The sequence below is a fragment of the Camelus ferus genome, chromosome 11, assembly GCF_009834535.1.
Source record: "Camelus ferus isolate YT-003-E chromosome 11, BCGSAC_Cfer_1.0, whole genome shotgun sequence".
NCBI classification, from domain to species: Eukaryota; Metazoa; Chordata; class Mammalia; order Artiodactyla; family Camelidae; genus Camelus; species Camelus ferus.
This window is the reverse complement of record NC_045706.1, coordinates 70725900-70748483: the sequence shown is the minus strand read 5'-3', so window position 1 is coordinate 70748483 and position 22584 is coordinate 70725900. Positions and strand designations below refer to the sequence as shown.

The 22584-nt window shown below is 48.1% G+C and overlaps 1 protein-coding gene and 1 long non-coding RNA gene across 4 annotated transcripts in view; one reads left to right on the top strand and one right to left on the bottom strand.

Moving 5' to 3' along the window:
* Positions 1-21151, top strand: part of COG2 (component of oligomeric golgi complex 2) — a 38836-nt gene extending 17685 nt beyond the window's left edge. For 2 of the 3 annotated variants that reach the window (XM_032491843.1, XM_032491845.1), the window contains 10 exons: positions 2563-2689; positions 6040-6179; positions 10503-10564; positions 11821-11972; positions 13630-13827; positions 14710-14782; positions 15075-15220; positions 17623-17762; positions 18806-18989; positions 20492-21151. In XM_032491843.1, the coding sequence (XP_032347734.1) occupies positions 2563-2689; positions 6040-6179; positions 10503-10564; positions 11821-11972; positions 13630-13827; positions 14710-14782; positions 15075-15220; positions 17623-17762; positions 18806-18989; positions 20492-20596 (1327 nt within the window). In that variant the 3' untranslated portion in view covers positions 20597-21151. The remainder of the gene's footprint in view (positions 1-2562; positions 2690-6039; positions 6180-10502; positions 10565-11820; positions 11973-13629; positions 13828-14709; positions 14783-15074; positions 15221-17622; positions 17763-18805; positions 18990-20491) is intronic. The other variant, XM_032491844.1, reaches the window with a different exon arrangement.
* LOC116667266 lies at positions 15456-19587 on the bottom strand. The gene is made up of 3 exons (XR_004324095.1): positions 19483-19587; positions 15764-15826; positions 15456-15655 (listed from the first exon to the last, which is right to left on the bottom strand). It is a non-coding gene; the product is annotated as an uncharacterized LOC116667266 (long non-coding RNA).
* Positions 21152-22584: the final 1433 nt, after the last annotated feature.

The window sequence follows — 22584 nt, the reverse complement described above, 5'->3', positions numbered from 1 at the left end:
CGGCGTGCAAGGCCGTTGATGCCATGGCCCGGGTGGCTCTCCGGCGTGCGTCTCCTGTCTGTAGAACCCGCCCTTCTGCCACTGGTCTCCAGCTCACGGTTGCACCTGCTGCCCCAGCTCACACCATGACTTCTCTGTTTTGCCTCAGAGCCCCTGCCTTTCCCGTTCCCTCTGTCTTTCTGTTGACTTGTCACTCCACGTGAAGCCCCAGCTCAGATGCCACTTCCTTCAGGAGACCATCCTTTATCCTAACGTTGAGCATGAACCCTGTTCTCTGCCTTCCACTGCATGTGGCTCTGACTTCTGTCGAGGGCCAACTTCCATCTTAGCTGTGCGCTCCCCTCCTGTCCGGCCCACACCTCCCATCCTGGCACAGTGTCCCGAAGACAGCAGCTACCCAGTGTTTGCATAACGACAGAATTAACCTATTTTCAGGTCTCTGTCTTAATAGAGTAAGCATTGCATTTGATCTTGAATTTTCGTCCTTCGAAAAGAAAAAAAAAGTCTGGGGGATAAATACGCTGTTTGACCTGTGAATTCCTCTCTATTTCCACTCCCCGATTTCAGGTGAAGCCCATTCTTGCCTCTTTTGTTTAGGCACCGTGAAGATTTAGTTGGATTTGGACTTGGGTAAGAATTCAGTAGAAGTCACGAGGCAAAATTAAAGGAGCCACAGTTGTGAAACAGCCAGTCATTAGATTTGATGAGGCTGCGGTCCTGAAATGACAAGTTTCAGAGCCTCACACGTTCTTGCCCACAGTTCCCAGTGTGGCAGAGTTCTTGCGGAAGCCTCAGGAGTTTGAGGACTCTAGCTTGTGCCTTGGTGGGTTGCCGTCGCCATGCTGTCCCTGCCTCCCCTCGCTCAGCTTCTGCCTTCAGGGGCCCTTTCTATCTCACAGCCCCAGCGCGTCCAGGACTTGCCTTCCAAGGAATATGGATCGGCTCTTCTAATTGTTAATCTTGCAGATTTAAATGTTCTCTTTGGGGCTTAAATTAGGTATTTACTCTGGGAAAGAAGTGTCTTGTCATTCAGTGTTGCTTATGTCACGTACATCTCTTGTGTAAAATCCTCAGTTTTGTTCTTTTTCTCTTCTGATACCTTAATAGAGCTGGTTCTTATTATGATTAAAAGTATATGATACAGTCTGTGGGGTTGGGTATGTGGGAAGTAAGCATCTTCCTTGCCCTCCTCCAGCCTCAGTAATTTCTCATCGATACCTAAGATTATGTGATAGCTCTTTCGAGATAATAAAGCATAGCTTCTTTAATAAGCTGTCCATCTTAATGGTTTTTGCTAAGCAGGAAAATTTTGAAAACTTTTTACTGTGTATTTTTAATACTTACCAGAAATGTTAAATGCCCATTTGACTGGCCCGGCTCAGCTACACAACTCCCAGTTTTGCTAAAATAAAACCGTATGTTGAATTGATGACCATTTTTTAAAGAGAATTATCTTAAAATAGAGCATATTACTCAGTAATACAGCAGTCAGAGTGGATAGATAGTGAGATCGTGTTGCCCAGAAGATATTAACAGGTCTTCAGAGTTCAAGAGCAACTTAAGGAAGTTGCCTTTTATATTTATGTTCTTGTGACTTAACCGTTAATAACGTAGCCCTTACTCCATGTGAGGCGCCGTCCTGAGTGCTTTACAAACACTAATCCATGTAATGATCCTGTGAGGAGGGTATTGTTATCATCTCTGTTTTAAGGATGAAGAAAGCAAAACCCAGAGGAGTGGAATGACCTGAGATTTGACCTCAGGTACTCTGGCTCCTGAGCGCGTGGGTTATCTCAGTGTTGTCTCTCCTCTGAGTTTGTGAATTAGAAATCCAAAGTCCAGCCCCTTCACTAAAAAACACAAAATAAAACACACACACACACACACGCAAAATTAATGTTACCAGTTTTTTGTATCAAGATTTGTGATTGAGCTTTTATATGAAATAGTCTTAGAATTTTAGAACTGAAAATAATCTCAGCGATAGCTTCATTGCAAAGCCGTTAGTAATTGGTAGATTAGCATGGTTTACAGTCTTCATCAAGTTGGGTTCATCCCAGGGACATAAGCGTGCTTCAACATACACGAATCAGTCAGTGTGATACACCCCATCAACAGGAGAAAGGACACAAACCACATGATCGTCTCAGTAGATACAGTGCTTCAGAGTTGAGTGATGTTAAGGTTGAATACGGAGATTGCTTTTTTTGTGGTGTTAGACTGCTTCTTTTCCGAGATAGAGTGCAAACCCATTTCAGCACAGAAGAGAGTGCTGAGGCAGGTCGGTGTAGTAGTTTTGTACTATTCTTGACACTAGCTTGGCTAGTATGTGATAGATGTAGGGGTCAGGACACAGAGGGTGTGTCAGGTTCAAGGTGAGACTGAAATCAAAGAGTGAAATAGATGTTAGAGTTTAGCAACAAATTAATTGACGAAATAAAGGTTGAAATAAATTTTAGGCTGAGGAACTTTTATTTTAATAAAAGCACCACAGTGGAATTTTGCTCTTTGTAAATAGAAGATTCTGGTGTATTTGACTGAAATTTTTCTCTTCTCTCACAGTGAAAAAGGCAATACTGTTCCCGGATATGATTTTTTGGTGAATTCCGTCTGGCCAGAAATAGTACGAGGATTAGAAGAAAAATTGCCATCACTTTTTAATCCTGGGAATCCTGATGCATTTCACCAGGTACCTTTTCCTCCATCATCTTGATTCTTGAAGATGTTAACCGGAGGCTTTAGAATAATCGTGTTCTCTTCTGCACTGTCTTGGTTCTGTGGTTTATTAAAAACCAAATTTTGAGTTGCTGAGTGAGTGAGCACCTTAAAATCCACATGTTGTTTTACCCAAGTCATAGTCTCTGATACTTTGGGGACTAAGGATATTTTTAGAATGAATGTAAAGTAAAATTCAGTCTAGACGTAATTATGACTTAGAAATGTATGTTATTTTTTAACTTTTAAAACAAGATCCCAAGGACCGTTAAAAACAAGTCTCTTTGCAGTTCTTTTCCATGAGAAATTAAGTTTCTAGATCTCAACTGCACAATGTTGAAGGAAAATAAGACGTACTGATTGGGTCTTAAAATGTAGTATGTAAATGTCGTGTGTAATTTAAAAGATTAAGAGGCCTTACTATTTATTTTTTAAAAATCAGGTGATCATTTAAAAGACTTCATGGTTAATATTTCAAAAGTAAGTTCATGCATTTGTGTTCCATTGTACCATTTTTAAAAGACCGGGTGCCCGGGTGAAGAACGAAGGCGCCGGGCGGGTGGCCCGAGGCCGCCGCCTGCTGTCCTGCTCGGCACCCATGTGCCTCAGCCTCTTGGTGTCTCTCCTCCTCCGCCTGCCCTAACTTTTGATTTTTGGTTTTTGATTTTCGATTTTTTTATTCTACAAGACAGTCTTTGTCTCTTAATTAGGGGATTTATTAAACTTAGAATGATCATGGTTACTGATCTCTGGGTCCTTTTTTACGCTTCCTGTTTGTCCCACTTCTCTTCCCTCTTTTCCTTTATCCCTTCCTTTTTTACTCTCCTTTTCCACCATCTTTGTATTTTGGACTTCGAGGGATTTGTTTTCCTCATTTATTCTGTGTTTGTCCGCCCACTAATTTGGAAGTTCTGCCCTTTGTTTCTTCGTGTAAGATCCCAGTAGCACAGGGGGCTTGGCGCGCTTTCATGCTGGCCGCATTCCGTAGCGTGTATTATCGTTCCCAGGGTCTCGTTTCTGGTTTGACTTTTTTATCCCCAAAACTGGGTGTTATTTTTATTGTCTCGCAGGGTCATCATCCTCAGAAGTACCCTCCGTGTTTATCATTTCCTTTGCTTGCTGTTTCTTCTTGGATGTTAGACCTTCTTTCTTGGATCATTTTCCTTCCTCCTGAGATTCGTCTATTAGAAGACTTTTTAGTCAGGGTCTGTTGATAGTAAACTTCATTTTTTATAATTAACCCTCAGTTTGTATTTGTCTGAAAATAACTTTATTGCTTTTGTGTCTGAAAGAGGAAGTTTGGCTGCACCTAGAATCCTCTGCACTTGGAACGCTGTCTCTTGACTTCCGTTATGAAGTCAGTCATTGCTGTCGTTTCTTTTTAGTCATGACACCTTTTTCCTCTGGCTCCTTGTAAAGTCTCTCTGTGACTGTGATGTGCCGTTCCGTTATGGTGTATCTAGTGTGGGCGTTTTATTTATTGTATTTGGGATTTGCTGGGTTTCCTGAATCTGAGGATTGGTGTTTTTTCAATCAGTTTTTTGTCATTTTTATTTATCAGCCCTTCAGTTGTGCTCCTCTCTCGTTCTTCTGCTATTTTCTTCCAGAACTCTTAATAGAGTTCCTCACTTTATCCTCTGTGTTTCCAAAATTAACTGTTTAATTTTTCAACTGTCTCTGTGCTGCATTGTGGATAATTTCTCGGGGCCTTTCTTCTAGTTCACTGATTCCTTCTCCAGTTGTGTCTAAACTCTTTTTCACCTGTACGTTGTTTCCAATTCTAATTACCATTATTTTCATTTCTAGAAGTTCTATTTGCTTCTTTTTCTAATTCTGCTTGGTCAGTTTGCTTATTAGGTTTTAAGCATCGAGAGGCACAAGGTGAGTGTGGTGAGCCTGGGGCATGGTAGACTTCAACACAAACACAACAGCAAATTTGGAGCTTTGTTATCCCAGAAGTACCTCTTCTCTGTTCTCGTGGTTAATCATCATGTTTTACATGATTGAGTCATATTTTCAACAAATTGTGTGATGGTGATTTTTGTGACTTTAAAAAAGTAGGGTTTTTAAATGGGTACCTTACACAGAATGCAGCAGTGGCCCTAAGTGTCAGCAGTTTAGACTCTTTATGTCTCCCTTTAGAGAGTCCTGTTGATCATGTTAGCCTCGGGAGATTTCTCAGCGCAGAAATGAAGCTTTCTGACGGAATGTTGACTTTAGAATTCTAACCAATACACAATGCTTGTGGGTACATTTCTTGCAAGACATGCTTTCAGCTTGCAGCTTTAAGATGACATGCTTTTGTGAAGAGGGAAATATTTTTTTATTCCTTTAACATCCATTATATGCAGAGGTATAGTTTATCCCACAAAGGGATGAGTAATACCTTTCTTTGTCTCAACTCCACATCTAGATCACACTCGGGAATTCAGTAAATGTTGCTTGAAACCAATTGAAAGAAATGTAACACCTGCAGTAGTGTTAACTGCACCAGAATTCCCATCTGAGCACATGAGCACAGTCAGCTGAATGGTTTGGTGACCCAGAATTGAGCCCCTGTTGAATGAGAAGCGCGTGGAAAGTCCTGCAGTGTTCTTGGGGAATAGACCCCCCCCCCCCCCCCCCCCCGCAGAGGAGCACGCAGCTGCAGGTTTGCGCTGCTGACGGTGAGGGTTCTGCTTCCTAGCTTTGTCTTCGGGAAAATGCTCTCTGAGCCAAACAAGAGGAAGCATCATCTGCAAAATGGGGATGATAGTAACAGTAGTTACCGGGTAGGGTAATTTCCTGGGCTAAATTAGATAATACAGTTTGAAGCACGGTGTGTGGGTGATAATGTTAGGCACGGCTGGCTGCTGCTCTTACTGGTGGCGTTCGGTCCCCCATCAGTCCTCACGCTGTCTCACCTATAAAGTGATGTACGTGCTCATATGGTTTGAGTCTTTCTTTTTAAAATCTTCTGCTGCTTCTGGAGAGACAGTGGAAATTTTACCGCTTGATCTGCCGTGTCCTCCGATTCCGATGGACTGGGCTGGGGGCGCCCCAGAAGACGGAGGAGAGCTGTCACTTGATAAAAAGCACCGGACTTAAGTGTCTGGGTTTCCTGACAGGCTTGCCCCCCGAGACCTGAGTGTGTCTTGGAACCACTTTGGACATGGCTTGATCTGTAAGTGGGGGCCTTGGAAGGAAGATCCCATGAGGTCCTTATCAGCTCTAGAAACTGGTTCTGTGTGTTGACCTTTATCTTGATTACAGTTTTCAGTATAAGCTCCCAATCCTGGTTATTTCACTTACAATGAAAATTCCACCTGTTTGTTCTTATTGTAGAAATATACCGTAAGTATGGATTTTGTAAGAGCGTTTGAACGGCAGTGTGGATCACAGGCCAGCGTGAAAAGATTAAGAGCGCATCCCGCCTACCACAGCTTCACTAATAAGTGGAACCTGCCTGTTTATTTTCAAATAAGGTCAGTAACTTACTCCCCACACCTCCGCCCGTCTGAGGTAGAGTTTGAATACCGGTTAAGGACGTTGCTGCAGTTAACAGCCCCTTCTCCGTGGTTATCGTATTCTTCCTTGGGAAGCAAAATTTAAAGTAGAAATGCACAAGAAGTGTCATGATCGCCAGAGTTCTGGCTCGGGTGACAAAAAGAGAAGTTTTACTCTTTGGTCACGAGAGAGCTGAGAACCCTGGACTCATTGAGCTCGACCAGGCCCAGCCGCACACCCGTGTGCTGTGTCTCATGTGTCGTGAAGAGCCGGATGGAGCTGGAGTCACAGCAGCCGTTTCTCCCCACCCTCCTCTCTGCTCACCTGATCAAAGAGCAGACGCACGCCCTCTCTGCTGTGTGGCCCGCCCGTGGTAGTCTTCCCCTCGGAGGGAGGAGGGTACAGCGTAGCCTGAAAGTCTTCTTTGTCACTTTACCCCTCTGTCCATTTATAAGCATTCCAGGTATTACCTTGGCTCCCCTTATGATCTTTGTGACATTTCTCCCTCTCATTCTGGAAAACAGTGACACTTTTCTTCCAGGTGTCATAATGCTATCACCTCTGTCAGTAGGTGGTTCTCTAAACTGCTTGGGGAGATTTAGGATAAATGCTTCACAACTACATTCCTCTAGAAAAAGAGATGATAACAGCCACTTTGCAGATTCTCTTGTGTGAGATCATAGTCAGTTCCTCCATGGAATGGCATTTAAATGTTCTTTAAAGCACTGTAGGTTTTTTTTTGTGTAAATTGCTGGATGCTTTCATTAATTACGATGCAGTCTTTCCCCAGAGTTCTGAGGGAAAATTACAGAGAGGGAATACAGTAAGCATTAGATACCTTGATTATAGTTGCTTGCCATGATTGAGAAGGTATGTAATCATCTTTCAATAATGAAACCATGGCTGTAAGAACGGTAGTGAGATGCCCTTTCACATACAAAACTGGGTTTTGTGCTTAATTTTTCAAGGTTACATTATCATGTAGGTTGTCTTTTAGTAGGAAATTAAGGATTTGTGTATCTGAGATACTCATGGACGGGGTGGGAAATAATTGTTACATGATAGTCAAGATTAAGTCAGGGCCAGAAGCCCTGTTGCTTCATGAGCAGAACTTTAAAATGGTGAAGCATCACTTTATCGTACGAGACTACAGTGGAGAAACGGTGTTTAAACTGTCCCGTGTCTTCTGTAGTCCAGGCTCGGCGTTAGGTTGCTGCAGACATCTAACCCCCTCATGGCACAGACTTCTGTTTTCTAGCTGTTTCCTCCAGATCCCATGACCCCCCCCCCCCCCATTACAGGTTCTCTCGGGGCTGGTTATTGAGCCTTAAACTCTGTCAAGACCCTGAAAGACTTTTTTGCTTTCACCAGATTTTAGCCTTAAGCATTCAGGGAGATTTGGTTAAGTTTTCTTTGTAAACAGTTTTATTTAAAATCTTTAAAATTTGCAGAAGTTGTTTGAGTTATGAAGCGTGGAGCTTGTTTTCAGTACTTTTGTTTTTCCACTGAAAAAAATAAATTCCGGCAGTGCTTTAGAGGCCTGTTCTGTTGATTTTTATCAGGTGTTGGAGTGATTACCCTGAGGCATGACAGAACACTCTGCAAACACGGCTAGGGTCAGAGTGGTATTGTGATCTGACTCACGTCAGGGTCATTTAGTCAGCGTGACCGCCAGCGGGGTGGTGACGGTTGGCCGTGGTTCCAGGAGCAGTGTTAACGTTGCACTCGCATAGCGGGTTGGCGCTCCTGGGTCTGACTCTGTTCCATCCTCTTCGGGGAAAAGGGCCGGACTCCCCACCCGGCACCAGGCCTGAACACGTGTGCACCCCGCACTGTCTCCGATACCCTGCTGTGTCTGCGTCCACTTGTCCTTCCAGGAGGACTAGAAAGTCGGGTTAGGACTTTGTTTCTCATAGGGAAGGAATAAATGCAGATGTGCCCCAAGCAATCTCAAATGGTGGTGAATCAGTGGCTACCTGGGTACTGTGGATTTAGCCCCTTAAATGCCGAAGGCAAAGAGGTCTTTTTTAATTGATATCTTTTGAGAATGTTACATACTTCTAGAACATTCACATGTATGCCCCATGTATGTGACATTCAGTACGTGCTGCACATGGTCTGTCCCCTCCTGTACAGTGCGGAGGTGATATGGTGGTCATGTGCCCCCCCCCCTGCTCCCTCAGGTCTGCGTGTGCACGAAGCAGGGGTGTGCGTGGGGTGGTGTGTGTCGAGGCCTTCCCCAGACTCGAATTTAGAAACCTTTGTGTAGGGGTTGCCTTTCTTACAAATATCCTGTCAAGAGTAGAATGACATCCCACAGACATGTGAAACTGCAGCACAACTCTGCAGGCCCCACCAAAGCAGCCTCCCACACTTTTTATTTTCCAAGAACAGATAGAACCCATCACTTCAATCCTGGGAGCAACTGCCCAGCGAAGCCGCCAGGGGCTAGTGCTGGGCTTCTGGCTGGGGAGGCACCATGATGCCCCGCGACCCAGCCGGTCTTACCCCCATGGCCCTTGCGCTGAGTCGCGCGGAGCTGGGACGGCTGTGTGAAATGCGCCCCCGTCCGGGGTCGGCTGCGGTCGTTTCTTGTACTTCCTCGTTGGTCTGGTTTCAGACTCGTCGTACGCAGACGTGTCGCTTTGCTCCTGCCTTTACTTGCTGCTGAACTGCCCTGGTGCTTTAGAGCTTTGAGCGGACCCCTGCCCAGGCTGCTTCCAGGGTGAACAGGCCACGCACCTACAGAGCCTTCCCCTTCCTCGGGGCGCGGAGTTGCTCCCAGGTTTCTCTGTTATAAGCCGTGCTGTGTTCGTTGTCAGGCTCTGGCCATGTTGGAGGCGACTTCCTGTGTTTTGTGTAGAGTGGAGGGGAAGTGGGGTCGGGGGTCTGAGGCTGCAGGCAGGCGCTGGCATGCTCTCCCCGCAGCAGGGAGCCCCCTCTCCCCTCCTCCCCATGCTCGGGGTCCCCGCCTCCTTCACCGCTGTTCCCGTGAGGTCTCCGGGGCGCTCTCCTCTGCCCCCTTTTCTTCTGCCTGTCCCTTGTTCCCTCTGTGCCTGTCCCTCAGCCTGGGGAGACCAGCCTTTCGCAAGCTTCACCAGGCCGTCAGGGAGCTCCTCTCTGCCCTGTGGCAAAGGGCAGCTGCGGGGACCGGGTGGTTCAGAGCCTGCCGCCCTCGGCGCTCGAGCCTCTGTGAAGGGCTGGGCTGCTGTCTCTGCGGTGCTGCTCCTCTGGCTCTTCCCACCATTTCCTGAAGCGCTCGGTCTCCAAACTGCTTTTAAAAAGCACATATGGGGCGGGGAGGGTATAGCTCAAGTGGCAGCACGCATGCTCAGCATGCATGAGGTTCTGGGTTCAATCCCCACTGCCGCCTCTTAAGAATAAATAAATAAGCCTAATTACCTCCTCCCACCAAAAATAAATAATAAGTAAATTTAATTTAATTTTTAAAAAAAGGATATATGTACCACCAAAAAGCCCAGAATTATTACTTAGGTAAGTCGATGTTAAGCACGGGTCAGAATTTATTGCTCTTGGGAACTAGCAGGCGACAATAAGAGAGTGGGTTTTGTAAGGAAAGTCTGAGGAGGGGAGGGCTGTACAGCTGGCACGGAGGGTGCTGCGCACGCAGCTAGTTATGCACACACGCACGCACACGCGTACACGCAGTTTGACGTCCCAGAGTCATACAGATGTGTCCGCTTCAGTTCTGAGCACCACAGTCTGTCGGGAAGATGTGGGTGACAGACTGGCCCACAGAGAGAAAAGGCAGCTCGTCCAGGAAGCAGATCCGTGGCTGCGGGGCCGGCAGGGCTGGTTGCCATGACAGCGGGGGTGGGCAGAAATTCGGAGAGCACCAAGCAATGCCTCGTTCTAGTCTTGACTGGCTCCTTTCAGTGATTTTCCTCAGGCTGCAAACAAAGACACAGAATACAGCTGCCCCACTTCTTCGTTTGGGGACGTTGACTTTCCCCTGATAGTATTGAGGTAGGAAGGTTGGAGGGACCGCAGTCTGACGGCCTTGAAGTCTGACGGCCCACATGATTAGAGCCTGGCGAGACTTGCCAGAAATGGCTTCCCGGTGGATTAATGAAGAAAAGTTTATCTCCTGCTTAGTTTAAAAACAAAAGAAGTGTGGAGAATAAGCACCCCGAGTGGGTGGGGCATCTCTGAGAGCGGATGGTGGCTTTACCCACCCACAAGCCAGCGGAGGAGGGTCCTGTCCCACGGGAGTGGGGTGGGGTGGGGAGAGGCGCCTTGCAGCAGAGGGACACTGACTTCCGCTCTTGTTTTTATCTCAGATTTAGGGAAATAGCGGGCTCCTTGGAAGCAGCACTTACAGATGTCCTGGAAGACGCGCCAGGTAACTTCCTCAAAGTGACAGGTGACAGGTATCACTGAGTGAGTGAGTCAGGCTCCCCAGGGCTTCTGGACCTTAGTGCCCTGAGGGCTCTTGCACATTTCCTAGCATCCAGCAAGGTAGACTCTAAAGACAGGGTTTAACTTCTTGTTTTAAAAGAGATTTATAGATGAGGGCAGGTACAGCTCAGTGGTAGAGCATATGCTTAGCATGCACGAGGTCCTGGGTTCAATCCCCAGTACCTCCACTAAAAAGCAAATAAATATAATAAACCTAATTACTATCCCCCCCCCCAAAAAAAACAAAGGCATATTTATTTTTAAAAAAGAGGTTTATAGAGCTTCTTGGTTTATAAAAATGACAAAAAGGATGCTTTAAGATCACAGGAAGGAGACCTCATTTTCATTCCTGAATATCACCTGTCAAGGGAGTGTAACCCCTGTTGTGCTTAAGTGAGCAGCCCCTTTCTACAGCAAAGTGGCCACGCTGCCCTCCCTCTCAGGCTCAGGTCAAGGATCAGATGGCCCTTCGCTCCTGGGGGCAGGCTCACAGATGGGGCTCCTGCCCCTGGCCTCCAGAGCCCTTGGCCCCAGCCCTTGGACATTGGGCAGGTGGCCCGGGTCAGTGTACACCCTCCAGACACGTCAGCATCCTCACAGCCTCAATCGTCTTGTGTCATGTGTTCATCGTTCCTCGTGGCCACCCACACAGTATGTGGCTGTTCTGTAGCCACAGGGGTCTCTAGGCAGCCGCCCTGGAGTGTCTGCTCCCGCGTGTGTGGCTAGCTTCAATCTACACTGCCCTCTTTTGGCCTCAAAGTTAGTTTTCATCTGTCTTTGCCAAAAGTGGTCACGTGTAATTGACTTCCTATATTTAAATATATAGCATATTCAGGCAGGGACAGAGAAGACAGGACAGATTCCAAACCAAGGTTACACCCTTGCACATGTGACGGCCACTCCAGCCTAAGTTTGTGGATTTGGTATAAAGCACCTATTAGCTGATCATCTCCGAGTGCTGTTTAGTATTTATCAAATTCCTGGAAGGGGGAATCTTGTAAACTTAGAAAACCGCATTGCCGGAGAGATATGCAAACATGGTCTGTGGCCTCTTGGTCATCACGCTTCGGCTGCTGAAGCCTTGCTGACCTCGCCGGGTGCCTCGGGGTGTTGCGGCTGCACACTCGGATTAGACGCTGACAGAGTTAGGTGTTAGCCCTTCAGTGGCCGGGCCTCCTTAACTGTGTGTTTTCTTTCCAGCTGGCAGTTCCTTCTGCCTTTTGGCTTCTCACAGCACGTGGAGCAGCCTCCAGAGGTGCTGGTCGGACAAGATGTTCTTGCCGCCGCTGGCGCACCGTCTGTGGAGGCTGACGCTGCAGATCCTGGCCCGGTACTCCGTGTTTGTCAAGGAGGTAGGGCTGGCGGGCGCTCGCCCCTCCCAAGACCGGAGCAGATCAGATACGTTAAACTAACTGGGCCAGGATGTTTAAGGGCGTATTTCTTGAGAGGTTAATGGGGCAATCGGCCGACTTCCCCAGTTTGTACAGAGTCCGTTTCTGGATTTCCTTTTCACTCTTGCACGTGTGGCCTTTGGGGGTCTGTTGTCACATGTTCGGTACCTCGTCTTATTGAAAAGCACCACACTGACAACCTCCTTCTCCCTTCTCAACATCAGAATCTTTGTGCGGTGCCTCCAAACTGAAACAGAGACGCTCATTTTAATGAAAATGATTAGAAGTAAAAATACACATATTCTAATGTTTAGGATTGGGAAGTTTAAAAAATCATACAGTCGTCGAGATGAAAAGGAAATAAAATTAATTAGCCTTCCCTTCATTTCAGAATATCATTATTTTTCCCTTTACAAGTAGTTGAATGCAGTAAGTGTCCACACGCCTGTGATGGTTTCTTAGATACTGTACGTAAAGCCACAGGAGGGTTCGTACCGCCCAGTGCAGGGCACCCAGCACCCCCAGTATCGTCTCAGAGATGCCCCGTGGCATGGACAGCTGGTGACAGACGTGTGCCCTGGCCCCGGCGGAGTGATGAGTGTGAGAGCAGAGAGGTGTGAGCAGAAGTCCAGGGAGAGACGACTGGAGAAGGCACATCCGTGGACAGGAACGCACATGTCAGTGGAAAGCGGGCTTTCAAGTCAGAGAGACCTTGGCGCTCCACCCTTCAGCCTTGTGGTCTTAGGGAAAGCAGCCGGGTCTCGGGTTCTTCGTCTTTTAAAGAGGGAAACAGCTTCTACACGTCGCTGCCATGAGGAGTAAGGACAGAATCATTGACCAACAGAGTGATAACTGGGGAGCCTGGCAGGTGGCAGTTTTCCAGAGTCCCTTTCCTCCCCCGCCTGGCCTCCCTCTGCTCAGGGGGGTCCCCGCAAACTACCTGCTCCATCAGGCCGCTCCTGCAGACCATCATGCAGGTCCCGGGACACGTGGGGCTGGCACGCTTCTCAGTCAGCCGGGCCTGCTCCATCACCTGAGCAAGATGCCAGCCAGTAGTTCTCACGTCTCTAATACGTTTCTTTGCTTTCAGTGTGATGTTCCCTTCTCTTCCTGACGCCCTTTTCCCCTGTAGCCATCCCTTGTGCACAGAGCACTTTTGTTACATGTATTATGTGAAGCATCATGAAGTTTGGATTCTGACTGTTGATGCTTATAATAATAATACTTTTATTAAGTAAATACAGTAAATTATTTACCTTCAGTAGTTAATTTATTTTCTAATTCAAATTTAACAGTGATTTTTTTTAATTAAAAAAATTTTTAAATTAATTTTTTAAAACCTATGATGTTCCAGGTATTAATTTCCCTGTGGTTTAGGGGCCTGTCTTATTTTTGCCTGTTAACTTCAGACAAGGAGGGTCAGGGCACCGGGGGTTGCAGTTGGTCCTGTTTCTCTGGTTTTGACACCTGTCTAGGGGGAGGGAAGGTGGTGGTCTCTCCTGAGTAAACTCTCGCTGAAGACTTCGCAGGCAGCTGGCCTTTGGTGGTGAGTTGTTGACTCAAACACTTGTGTATTTTGCTTGTGGAAACGTATTTAATCATTGAAATCCTTCTCCAGCTTTTGCTCAGGCCCATCTCTAATGAAAGTGCCAAGGATATTAAAAAGCCTTTGGTCACTGGCAGCAAAGACCCTTCCGTTACCCAAGGAACTAGTGAGGACCAAGGAAGTGGCCCTTCAGAAGCGAAGCCCGTCACCTCCGTTTCCAGCACTCAGCTTGTGTACGTGGTGGCGGACCTGGACAGGCTTCAGGGGCAGGTGAGCCGCGGCCCTGCAGAACTCCGAGAGCGGGGCTCGGTGTTTTCGCCGGAAGGAGTTACATGCAAAGATAAGAATGATGCCATCTGGCCTCGTGGGGCTTAGAATTGTGGGCCCCTGGGTACCCCGAGAGAGAGCATCTGGTCCTCTCCCTTCCCTTCCAGGGGTTTCTGCAGCTTCCCCGACAGGCGTGCTCCCTCCTCCTTACTCTCCCGCCTTGCCTAGTGCTGTGTGAGCCCCGGGGCTCTGCTCCCCTCCCGGGAGGGGTGTTCAGGCTGAAGCAAGCTGGGCTCTGCTCTTCTTCCCATTAGCTCAGCTTTTTCTGTGCAGGCATGATCTTTAGCGGGTTGGATCTGAATTATTTCAAACTCACTCGCCCAGTGTTTCGCGGTGGCGTTTTAACCTTCAGCTACACTTGAAAGCGCTGTGCTGTTAAAGCGTGCTCCTGTTCTCTCCGTGTACGTCCCGCACGCTTACTTTTAGCGCTGACAGGGCTTTGTGGGACGGATGTGTTTCAGTGCTGTGACTTATAATTCTGCTTTTCTCAGGTTTAAATATTTGGCGGTGCTTGGACAAATATTCTGTGTTCTGAGCAAAAACGTCTTTATCATGAATTTTTTTGGTACTGGGAAGAGCTACAGAGTAGAAAATGATTTTGCATGTTCTGTGGGTCTGTTAGTAGCCATGAAAATGCTATTTCAACCCACGTTGTTGCAGTCTTTCATAGTGAAAGTATTAAGAATTTTTGTTCGCTTCTGATGAAAATTACTGAAAGTCCTGTTTTCATCATTCATTAATATTTCAGAGTTTGTAGATGCAAATAGAATCGCCTCTTTGATTTTTAAAAGGTAACTGAACATATAAAGTGCTTGTTTATTTCAGCTTCCAGAACTCTTGGAAACAATCAAGCCAAAACTTGAAATGATTGGCTTTAAGAATTTTTCTTCTATCTCAGGTAAAAATGAATCATTAGATTCAGCAACTCTTTGAATGAGAAATAATTTAAAATAGAATTTTAGAGACTTGAGGCTATATCTTAACTAACCATTTTCCTCGCTAGTTGGAAATCCTTGGTTGGTTCTGTATTCTGTTCTGTGATTATAGCTTCCCTGAATGAGACATTTTGTTGAGTTCTAGTGATTTGATGTGATTTACTGTAGTGCACTCTCTAAATGCTGTGACAGCGTTTAAAACAGAATTCCCGCCTGGGCCTGAGCGGAGTGACTGACCGTGCCTTTACGTCTCAGTAGCAGCCCTGGAGGACTCCCAGCTGGCTCTGTCCACCTGCCTGCCTGCCTTGAGTAGCAGGATCATCCAGGACTTGAGTGAGTCTTGCTTCAGTTACCTGAAAAGTGCCCTGGAGGTTCCCAGGCTTTACCGAAGAACCAACAAGGTCAGTGCCATTCATGGAAGAGAGTTTTTTTTAATTGAAGCACAGTCAGTTACAGTGTGTCAATCTCTGGTGTACAGCACCGTGTCCCAGTCATGCATACACATATGTTCATTTTCATATTCTTCATTAAAGATCATTACAAGACACTGAATATAGTTAACCACTATATATAAAAATAGATTAAAAAAACAAATTTCTTCCATATAGCACTGGAAAAGAATTTTGAGGTGGGGAAATACATGTATTAGAAAAGCCAAAGGGGAGGGAACGGTTGAGCGAGGGACAGGCGTAGGCCCGCAGGGAGAGAATCGGTCTCATTCAGAGACGCCGCATTTGTGAGGAGGACGCTCCTCGGTGGACGTCCACGTGCCTGGGGCAAACGTAACTCAGGTCGTGAGACTTGGACAGTATGGACGTCTTCTGGATTCTTCTGCCCTTGAGGAAAGATCATATTTTCAAAGGAAGCATCATGTAGTAGAGTATTTCCAAGTCCTGCCGTTCTTTCGGTCTTCATATCTTATATTTGAAAAAATTTGAATTTACCTTGTTTCTTTCGTATTGTCGTTGAAGTACCTGCTTTCTCCTGTCTTTTACTGGTTTGAAAACCTACATTAAGAAACATTAAAGGCATTTATCAGATGAGAACTTAAGCCCACGCTGGTGGTCAGAGTCAAATCCCCCTGCGTCCCCACTTCATAGCGCAGTGATCGGGGGCTGTTTTCACCAGTGTGTCAGGTGTCCCTGTTGAGCGCTCCTTTTCATAACTTGTGCTCATTTCCTTCTTGCTGGATCTCACTTATTTTCCTTCCAGGGTTCTTTTCTCCCAGCTGTATAGGTGGATCTTGGGCAGCTTACCACTAAAATTATCCTCAGAAACCATGAAAATCTCCTAAGGCGCCGTGCTGTTGGCACATCCCTGGAGTTCCCGCAGACATGCCTGCGGCAGGGACCCCTTTGTGGTGCACGCCCTGGGGCCGGTCTCGGTCCTGTCACTCTTCCCACCCGGCCCCGTGCCCTGGAGGCAGGAGAATGAGGGCTGCGCTGAGACTGAGCGCATCTCCTCCGTGGCTGTTCTCCGTTTCCCTTTAAAACCTGGGACCCACAGTAGAATAACCACTTTTTTTTTTCTCCTGTTCCCATTTCCTTATGCCTCACACACATTCATAAGGTTATCCCTCACGTTAATTAAACCTTCACACTATCATTTTGCAGCATATGCATTCCTTAAATTTGCTTTTTCTTTGTGTGTATGTATTTTTAATTTTCTGATCTATTTATTTGCAGTATTAGCATGATCTGTCTTTCTTTTGTATATATATTTTTTATTGAAGTATAGTCAGTTACAGTGTCAGTTTCTGGTGTGCAGCACAATGCCCCAGTCATCCATGAATATCCGTATATTCATTTTCATAGCCTTTTTCATCGTAAGTTACTACAAGATATGGAATATAGTTCCCTGTGCTCTGCAGTATGAACTTGTTGTTTATCTATTTTATATATAGTGGTTAGTACCTGCAGATCTCCCAGTTCATCCCTTCCCTCCCTCTTCCTCCCCTGGTAACCATAAGTTTGTTTTCTATGTCTGTGAGTCTGTTTCTGTTTTGTAAATAAGTTCATTTGTCTTTTTTTTTTTTTTTAAAGATTCCACGTATGAGTGATATCATACGGTATTTTTCTTTCTCTTTCTGGCTTCCTTCACTTAGAATGACGATCTCCAGGTCCACCCATGTTGCTGCAGTGGAATGACCACTTCTAGCAAGAGTACCTTACCTCCTGGTTTTCTTTCTGTCCTGAATGAGAGGCAGACCTATTTTATTTTGCCGCAGTCATTGCTTTTTCCTTTAGCGGTCTACCACCTGGCCCTCTCTCTTCAGCAGGGTGGTGCAATATATTTACCGAGCACTCGCACTTGGGTGTGGGTGCCAGTGTCCTGACTTACCGACAAGGAAGCCAGAGCTGAGAAAAGCCAGTGACTTGCCCTAGATCCTCGCTTCTCCAGTGGTGAATGGTCTGTTGACCAGAGCAGTTGGTCACTGGTGGGAGCGCGTCAGAAATACACCGTCTCAAAACCCAGCCCCACCACCCCCTCCCCACACACACTGCAGAGTTGGGCCCGGAATTAACGAGCCAGCCAGGCGAGTGGTGTGGCCAGGAGGCTCGGGGCGCAGCACGCCAGGCACCCGAGCCCAGCTCGTCGGGCGTCGTCCCCCCTCGCCCTCCGCTCCCTCTTGGTCCCCAGGGGTCTTTCTCTAGACTACACCAGTGTTACTTCGGGGCGGGGATGGAGGTCATGTGTGTCTCAAATTGGTACATCGGTCATGTCCTTTTGAACTTGAGGTTTGAGTAACTTACTCTTTTTTTTTTTTCCTGTTCATCCTTAACCCCTACCAACATCATTCCAGGAGGTGCCAACCTCAGCGTCCTCTTACGTGGACAGTGCTCTGAAGCCGTTCCACCAGCTCCAGAGTGGACACAAGGATAAGCTCAAACAAGCCATCATTCAGCAGTGGTTGGAAGGTGCACTCTCTGAAAGCACTCATAAGTAAGTAACTTAAAAGTGGACTGTTGGACTTCCTTAGAAAAGCCCTAAGGCAGAGATCGCTAGGACCGGCACAGGTCGCCTGTGAGTAAGGTGGTGAGAACGTCAGACTGCAGCCGGGGTCCACTGCCCCTGACTGTCCTGATGCCGCTGCGGGCGGGCACGTTTCGCGGGCCCAGGCGCGTGTCCTCCTCTCGGGCCCTCTCTGCCCTCGCTCCATCAGTCCACGATGTCTCGGCTCAGGCCAGGTCATCAGCGGACTTGGGTTGGTGAGACCAGTGTCATCAAGGAAGAGAAAACGTTGTGAAGTGTAGGATCAGTCTAACATCTGAAAACTAACGAGTCTAGTGGAGCTCTTCAGAGTCACCGCGGTTCAGTGTCTCTTCGTTTGTAATTCAGTCTGCTTCCCCCAAATCCAGCATCGAGTTATGTCAAAAATTATATTATTTGACTTGGTTGTTGGATTTTATTTATTTATTAATTTTACTGTAGCCTTTTATTTCTTTCAATTACTAATGAGTTAAGTAGCATTTGTGAGTTAATTTAGAACATAACAATGAATTATACTGCTGTTTCTGTGGGCAGATGTGTTCTAAAGGCCCAGTAACCAGCTTTTAAACATCTGAAATATAACATTTGAAATATAATTTGGAAATTATATTGAGAATATTTTAAGGGCAATTAGTTCTATTTAAAATTTTGTAAAAGATGAACTGTTCCTGGAAGTGATCGTAAGTGAATTTGCTGCTTGCATTTGGGGGATGAGCCGCAGTATATATGATACGTGATTTCCTCTTAGTGTTCAGGACTGAAAGTTTAAACGAAATTCATGTACATAGTTCTTCAGTTCTGAGGGGATACAGTGCCAGTCAAGACCCTGTTTTTCTTTCAATCTTAAGAAACGGTATTTACCATGACTGATTTTTTTTTTCAATCAGAAATGAATTTTTATCTTAAAAATCCCTTTTTCAGTCCACAAAGCCAGTCAGTGCATTTGCTGCTGCACCCACACTTCTCTTCCCCCGTCTGTGTGTCTCTTGCTCAAGGTACTACGAGACCGTGTCGGACGTCCTGAGCTCTGTGAGGAAGATGGAGGAGAGCCTGAAGAGGCTGAAACAGGCCAGGAGAAGCGCCCCCACCAACCCCACCGGGCCCGCGGGCGGTGGCATGAGCGACGACGATAAAATCAGGCTGCAGCTGGCCTTGGATGTGGGGTACCTGGGAGAGCAGGTAACCCCGCGGACCCTGGCGGTTCACTGAGCCCAGAGGTGCTGGGAGGGGCTGGGGCGCCCGCTCCCTGGGTGCGAGGAGAGAGGGCTAGGAGCCCAGAATACCTGAAGGGGAAGGATGTGCACCTCGCAATGATGAGAAAGAAAAGACAGAGCACTAAAGATGGGCTGTTCAAGTCTAGCGAATTGACCGCTGGAGTGACTGACATCCACCTGGCATTCACAAGGCCCGCTGGAGCGTGAGCCCCCAGAGACGGGGTCCTTTGGTCCACTCTCTAGAAAGTGCCTGATACGTCATTGGTGCCAAACGAGGGTCTTTTGAGATGCTTGTTAGTGTGACTTAGAGCAGCTAGAACCAGCCCGTTGGCTTCTCAGTGTGGTGCCTGAGGAACCATCTGAGCCCAGCCTCTTTGCTTCCTTACCTGGGTTCTGTAGGTTTTCTATAAAACACAGATTTTGGAGTCACGGCGTATGGTGAACATGCCTGCACGTACCATTCTGTAAGGGCAGGTGTGGGTCACAGCAGGGCCTTCCATCCTCGCGAGTATCACGAAGTGTTTGGATGTTCAGAAGCTGCTCTCCAACCTGCTCGGATTTCCTGTAGCAGGAGATCCTCAGGGAGGGCCCTGGAGCTGGAGAAAAAGAAGTGACACCGCAACGCCCCCGTCAGAAGGTGTTCGGTTTTCTGGCAACTCAGCTCTTGTTTACCATTCAGGCTCATCCCTGAAAATCCAACTTTTCCTACTTTCGGGTGACTTTAGAGAAACATTCTGGCCTTGTTTATTTCACAAGAGAAACTTGAAGGCTTTTTACAGGCAGGAAAGTTGATCATAGACACGTGGAGAGAAACTAAGTGGAACGGGGAGGGGAAGGAAGGGGCGGGGCCAACCCGGCCCTGGCCAGCGCGGCTCGCTGTGGGCTCCCAACGCCGGTCTGGGTTTCCCGGACCCTCCTGTCCCCGGGCATGCGCACACGTTGTTTTTTGTTGTTACACACCGAAGTGGGAAGAACACGGCGTGCCGGGCCTCTGGAGTAACCCGCAGTCGTTGCGGTGCCAGAGGGTTTTCCAGTTCATCAGTTTCTAAGAAACAGTTGCTGATGACATGTTAAGAAATTAAGAGCTCAGGCCAGTCCTTTTTTTGAAAATTCTCCTCTTAAGAAAAGCCCTTCACTTTAATTCTTCTAGTGCGAATTGCCTTTTCTAGTCCACAGAAGGAGCTGTCATCCTGGTGAGAGTCTGATTGAATGAACTGAGATAAATTGGCACTGGCTTCTTGGGCTGGCCCCCCCGCCCCCCGAAAGTAAAGTTTTACAACAAGTCAAGTTTTTTTACTTCATTTACTTGAAAGGAAACAGTATCCTGCGGTCTTTAGTGAACTGCCTTTTTCTGGCTTAGTCAATGGGGAGGCGAGGGTGGGTGTTTTGCTTTCTTTTCTGTAAAGGTCTTTTTCCCCCGTTGAGCTTACATCACAGTAACTTGATTCATTCTCGGGGCCCCTGCAGATACAAAACATGGGCCTGCGAACGGAGGACTTGAGAAGCTTTCCAGCCCTCGCAGAGCTTGTCGCTGCTGCCAAGGACCAGGCGACGGTGGCCGAGCAGCCTTAAGCATCTTGGAGGAGCCAGGGGAGAAGGAAGCTGGGCCTGGAGCCCGCGGGGAGGCGGCGGCTCTGCGCCGTCACAGGCCTCCGGCAAAGAGGTGCTTCCCTGGGCCCCGCCGCGCAGCCTCCCTTGGCCTGTTTGGGTCTTCGTTCACCCAAAAAGAACACAAAAGCCTTTTTCCGTTGTATGGAAGACCTTTTTTATGACATTTAAAACTTTCGACGATAGTTCACAGAGCAAATTATTTTATTTTTATCATAAATCTTAGCGTGGAAGCGCTGGTTTCTAAACTACGATCAAAGTAAATATATACGTATGAACAGGGAACACCGTCTCCCCGATCCGGCGGCAGCGGGGTGACCGTATCGTGTGCGCACGCCCTTCTCCAGGATGAGAATAACTGTCCACTTACGGCTTTTTTGAGGCCGGGGGTGGCCTGCCATTCTCCCACGGGGTGTTCAGGAACACTGCTTCTGATCACACTCACCCCCCAGGCCTCCATCGGGAGCTCCAACCAGCAGGGGGGATTTATTTCCTGAGTAAAAGACGCATCCGCCAAAAGCACGTGTACCTCTTGTCTGCGAATCCAGCACAAGTTAAATCCTGCCCCCAAGTCTTGCCCAGGGATGCCGCACTCCCTCCTTGTCACCCGGAAGGGCCTGTCCCTGTCCTGCAGGTGTGCGGGAGTTCTGGCCCCGGGACGGTGACCCGCAGTCAGCAGCACCCCTCCTGGCCGGCTGCTCCTGCCCACGGGGGAGGAGGAAGAGTTGGGAATATTTGAAAGCGGGGCTAAAAGCGTGTGCTTGGTTGGCTGATTGACATACCGACCTGGCAGCGATGTGAGAGCAGGTGTGCGTCCCTCCAGCTTTACATCTCTCTGTGTCTCCATCTCTGCTCACGGGTTAGCTTGAGAGAGAGAGAGGAGAGTAAGTGCTGGGGAGTCCGGAGCACATGGGCCTGGGGGTTAGCAGGAATCAGAGAGCAGAGCCAGAGAAGTGAGAGCGGGAGGAAGGGGCCCCGTGAGAGCAGTGAGCCGCCTGGGCAGGTGGGGGGAGGAGCCAGGTGCTTCCCACCTCCTCGTCTTGCGGCAGCTTACACTCTGTCCAGGCGACCAGCCTCCAGAGAGTGGCGCCCTGGCCTGTACACTCCCTGGGGAGAGCGTGTGCTCTGGTCTTAGTAAGGAAGGCCCTGTCCTGGTCAGATGAGTGTCTTAACTCTGCATAGTATTAGGAAGCTGGGTCAGAAGAACAGAACAATGAGCCAGTGGAAAGGATTTATCCTAAAGGTTTGAGCCCGCTTGGCTGTGGGAGCTGGCTCCCCAGTCTAGGCTGGTGATGCCTGGTGTGGTGCTGGACCCGTGGGCAGCAGGGGCTGGTGGGGAGGACAGGTGGATATTGGTGGGGAGAGAGCTGGGCTAAGCTGGGACCCTCAAGGATGATTTGGGGCCCTCAGGGGTGAGCTGGGACCCTTGGTGACGAGTTGGGGCCCTCAGGGATGAACTGGGGCCCTCGGAATGAGCTGGAACCCTCGGGGATGAGCTGGCATCCGCAGGGCAGGACAGAGCTCACCTGTCTTGCTGCCTGCAGGTCTCCACGTTCAGCAATGGGGTGACTGCAGGTGTGCTGTCTCCAAGCTGCCTACACACCTAGGATTTGAGGAAGCTGAGGGAAGAGGTCCTCGGGTGCCCACGGCTCAGTGTGACGGGGCGCCCTGCTCACGCTGTGTTGCCGCCCCTTCCGCATCACATGGGTCCCCTGGAGGCTGGCACTGACCTCGCTCCACACCCGGGAGGATGCCCTGGGGAGCTAGGGCCCGGCCCCGCCAGGTTCACCCGGCACAACCTGCTACGGCGTCAGGTGGCCGAGCTGCTCTGTCCAGCCCAGCCTGGGTCAGCAACAGACTCCAGTACTGTCCCCATCTCTCCAGCTGCTCTGCCTTTCTCAAATCGTGCTGGAGAGGGATGCAGTTTTGTTAGCCCCTCCAGTTCCATCAGT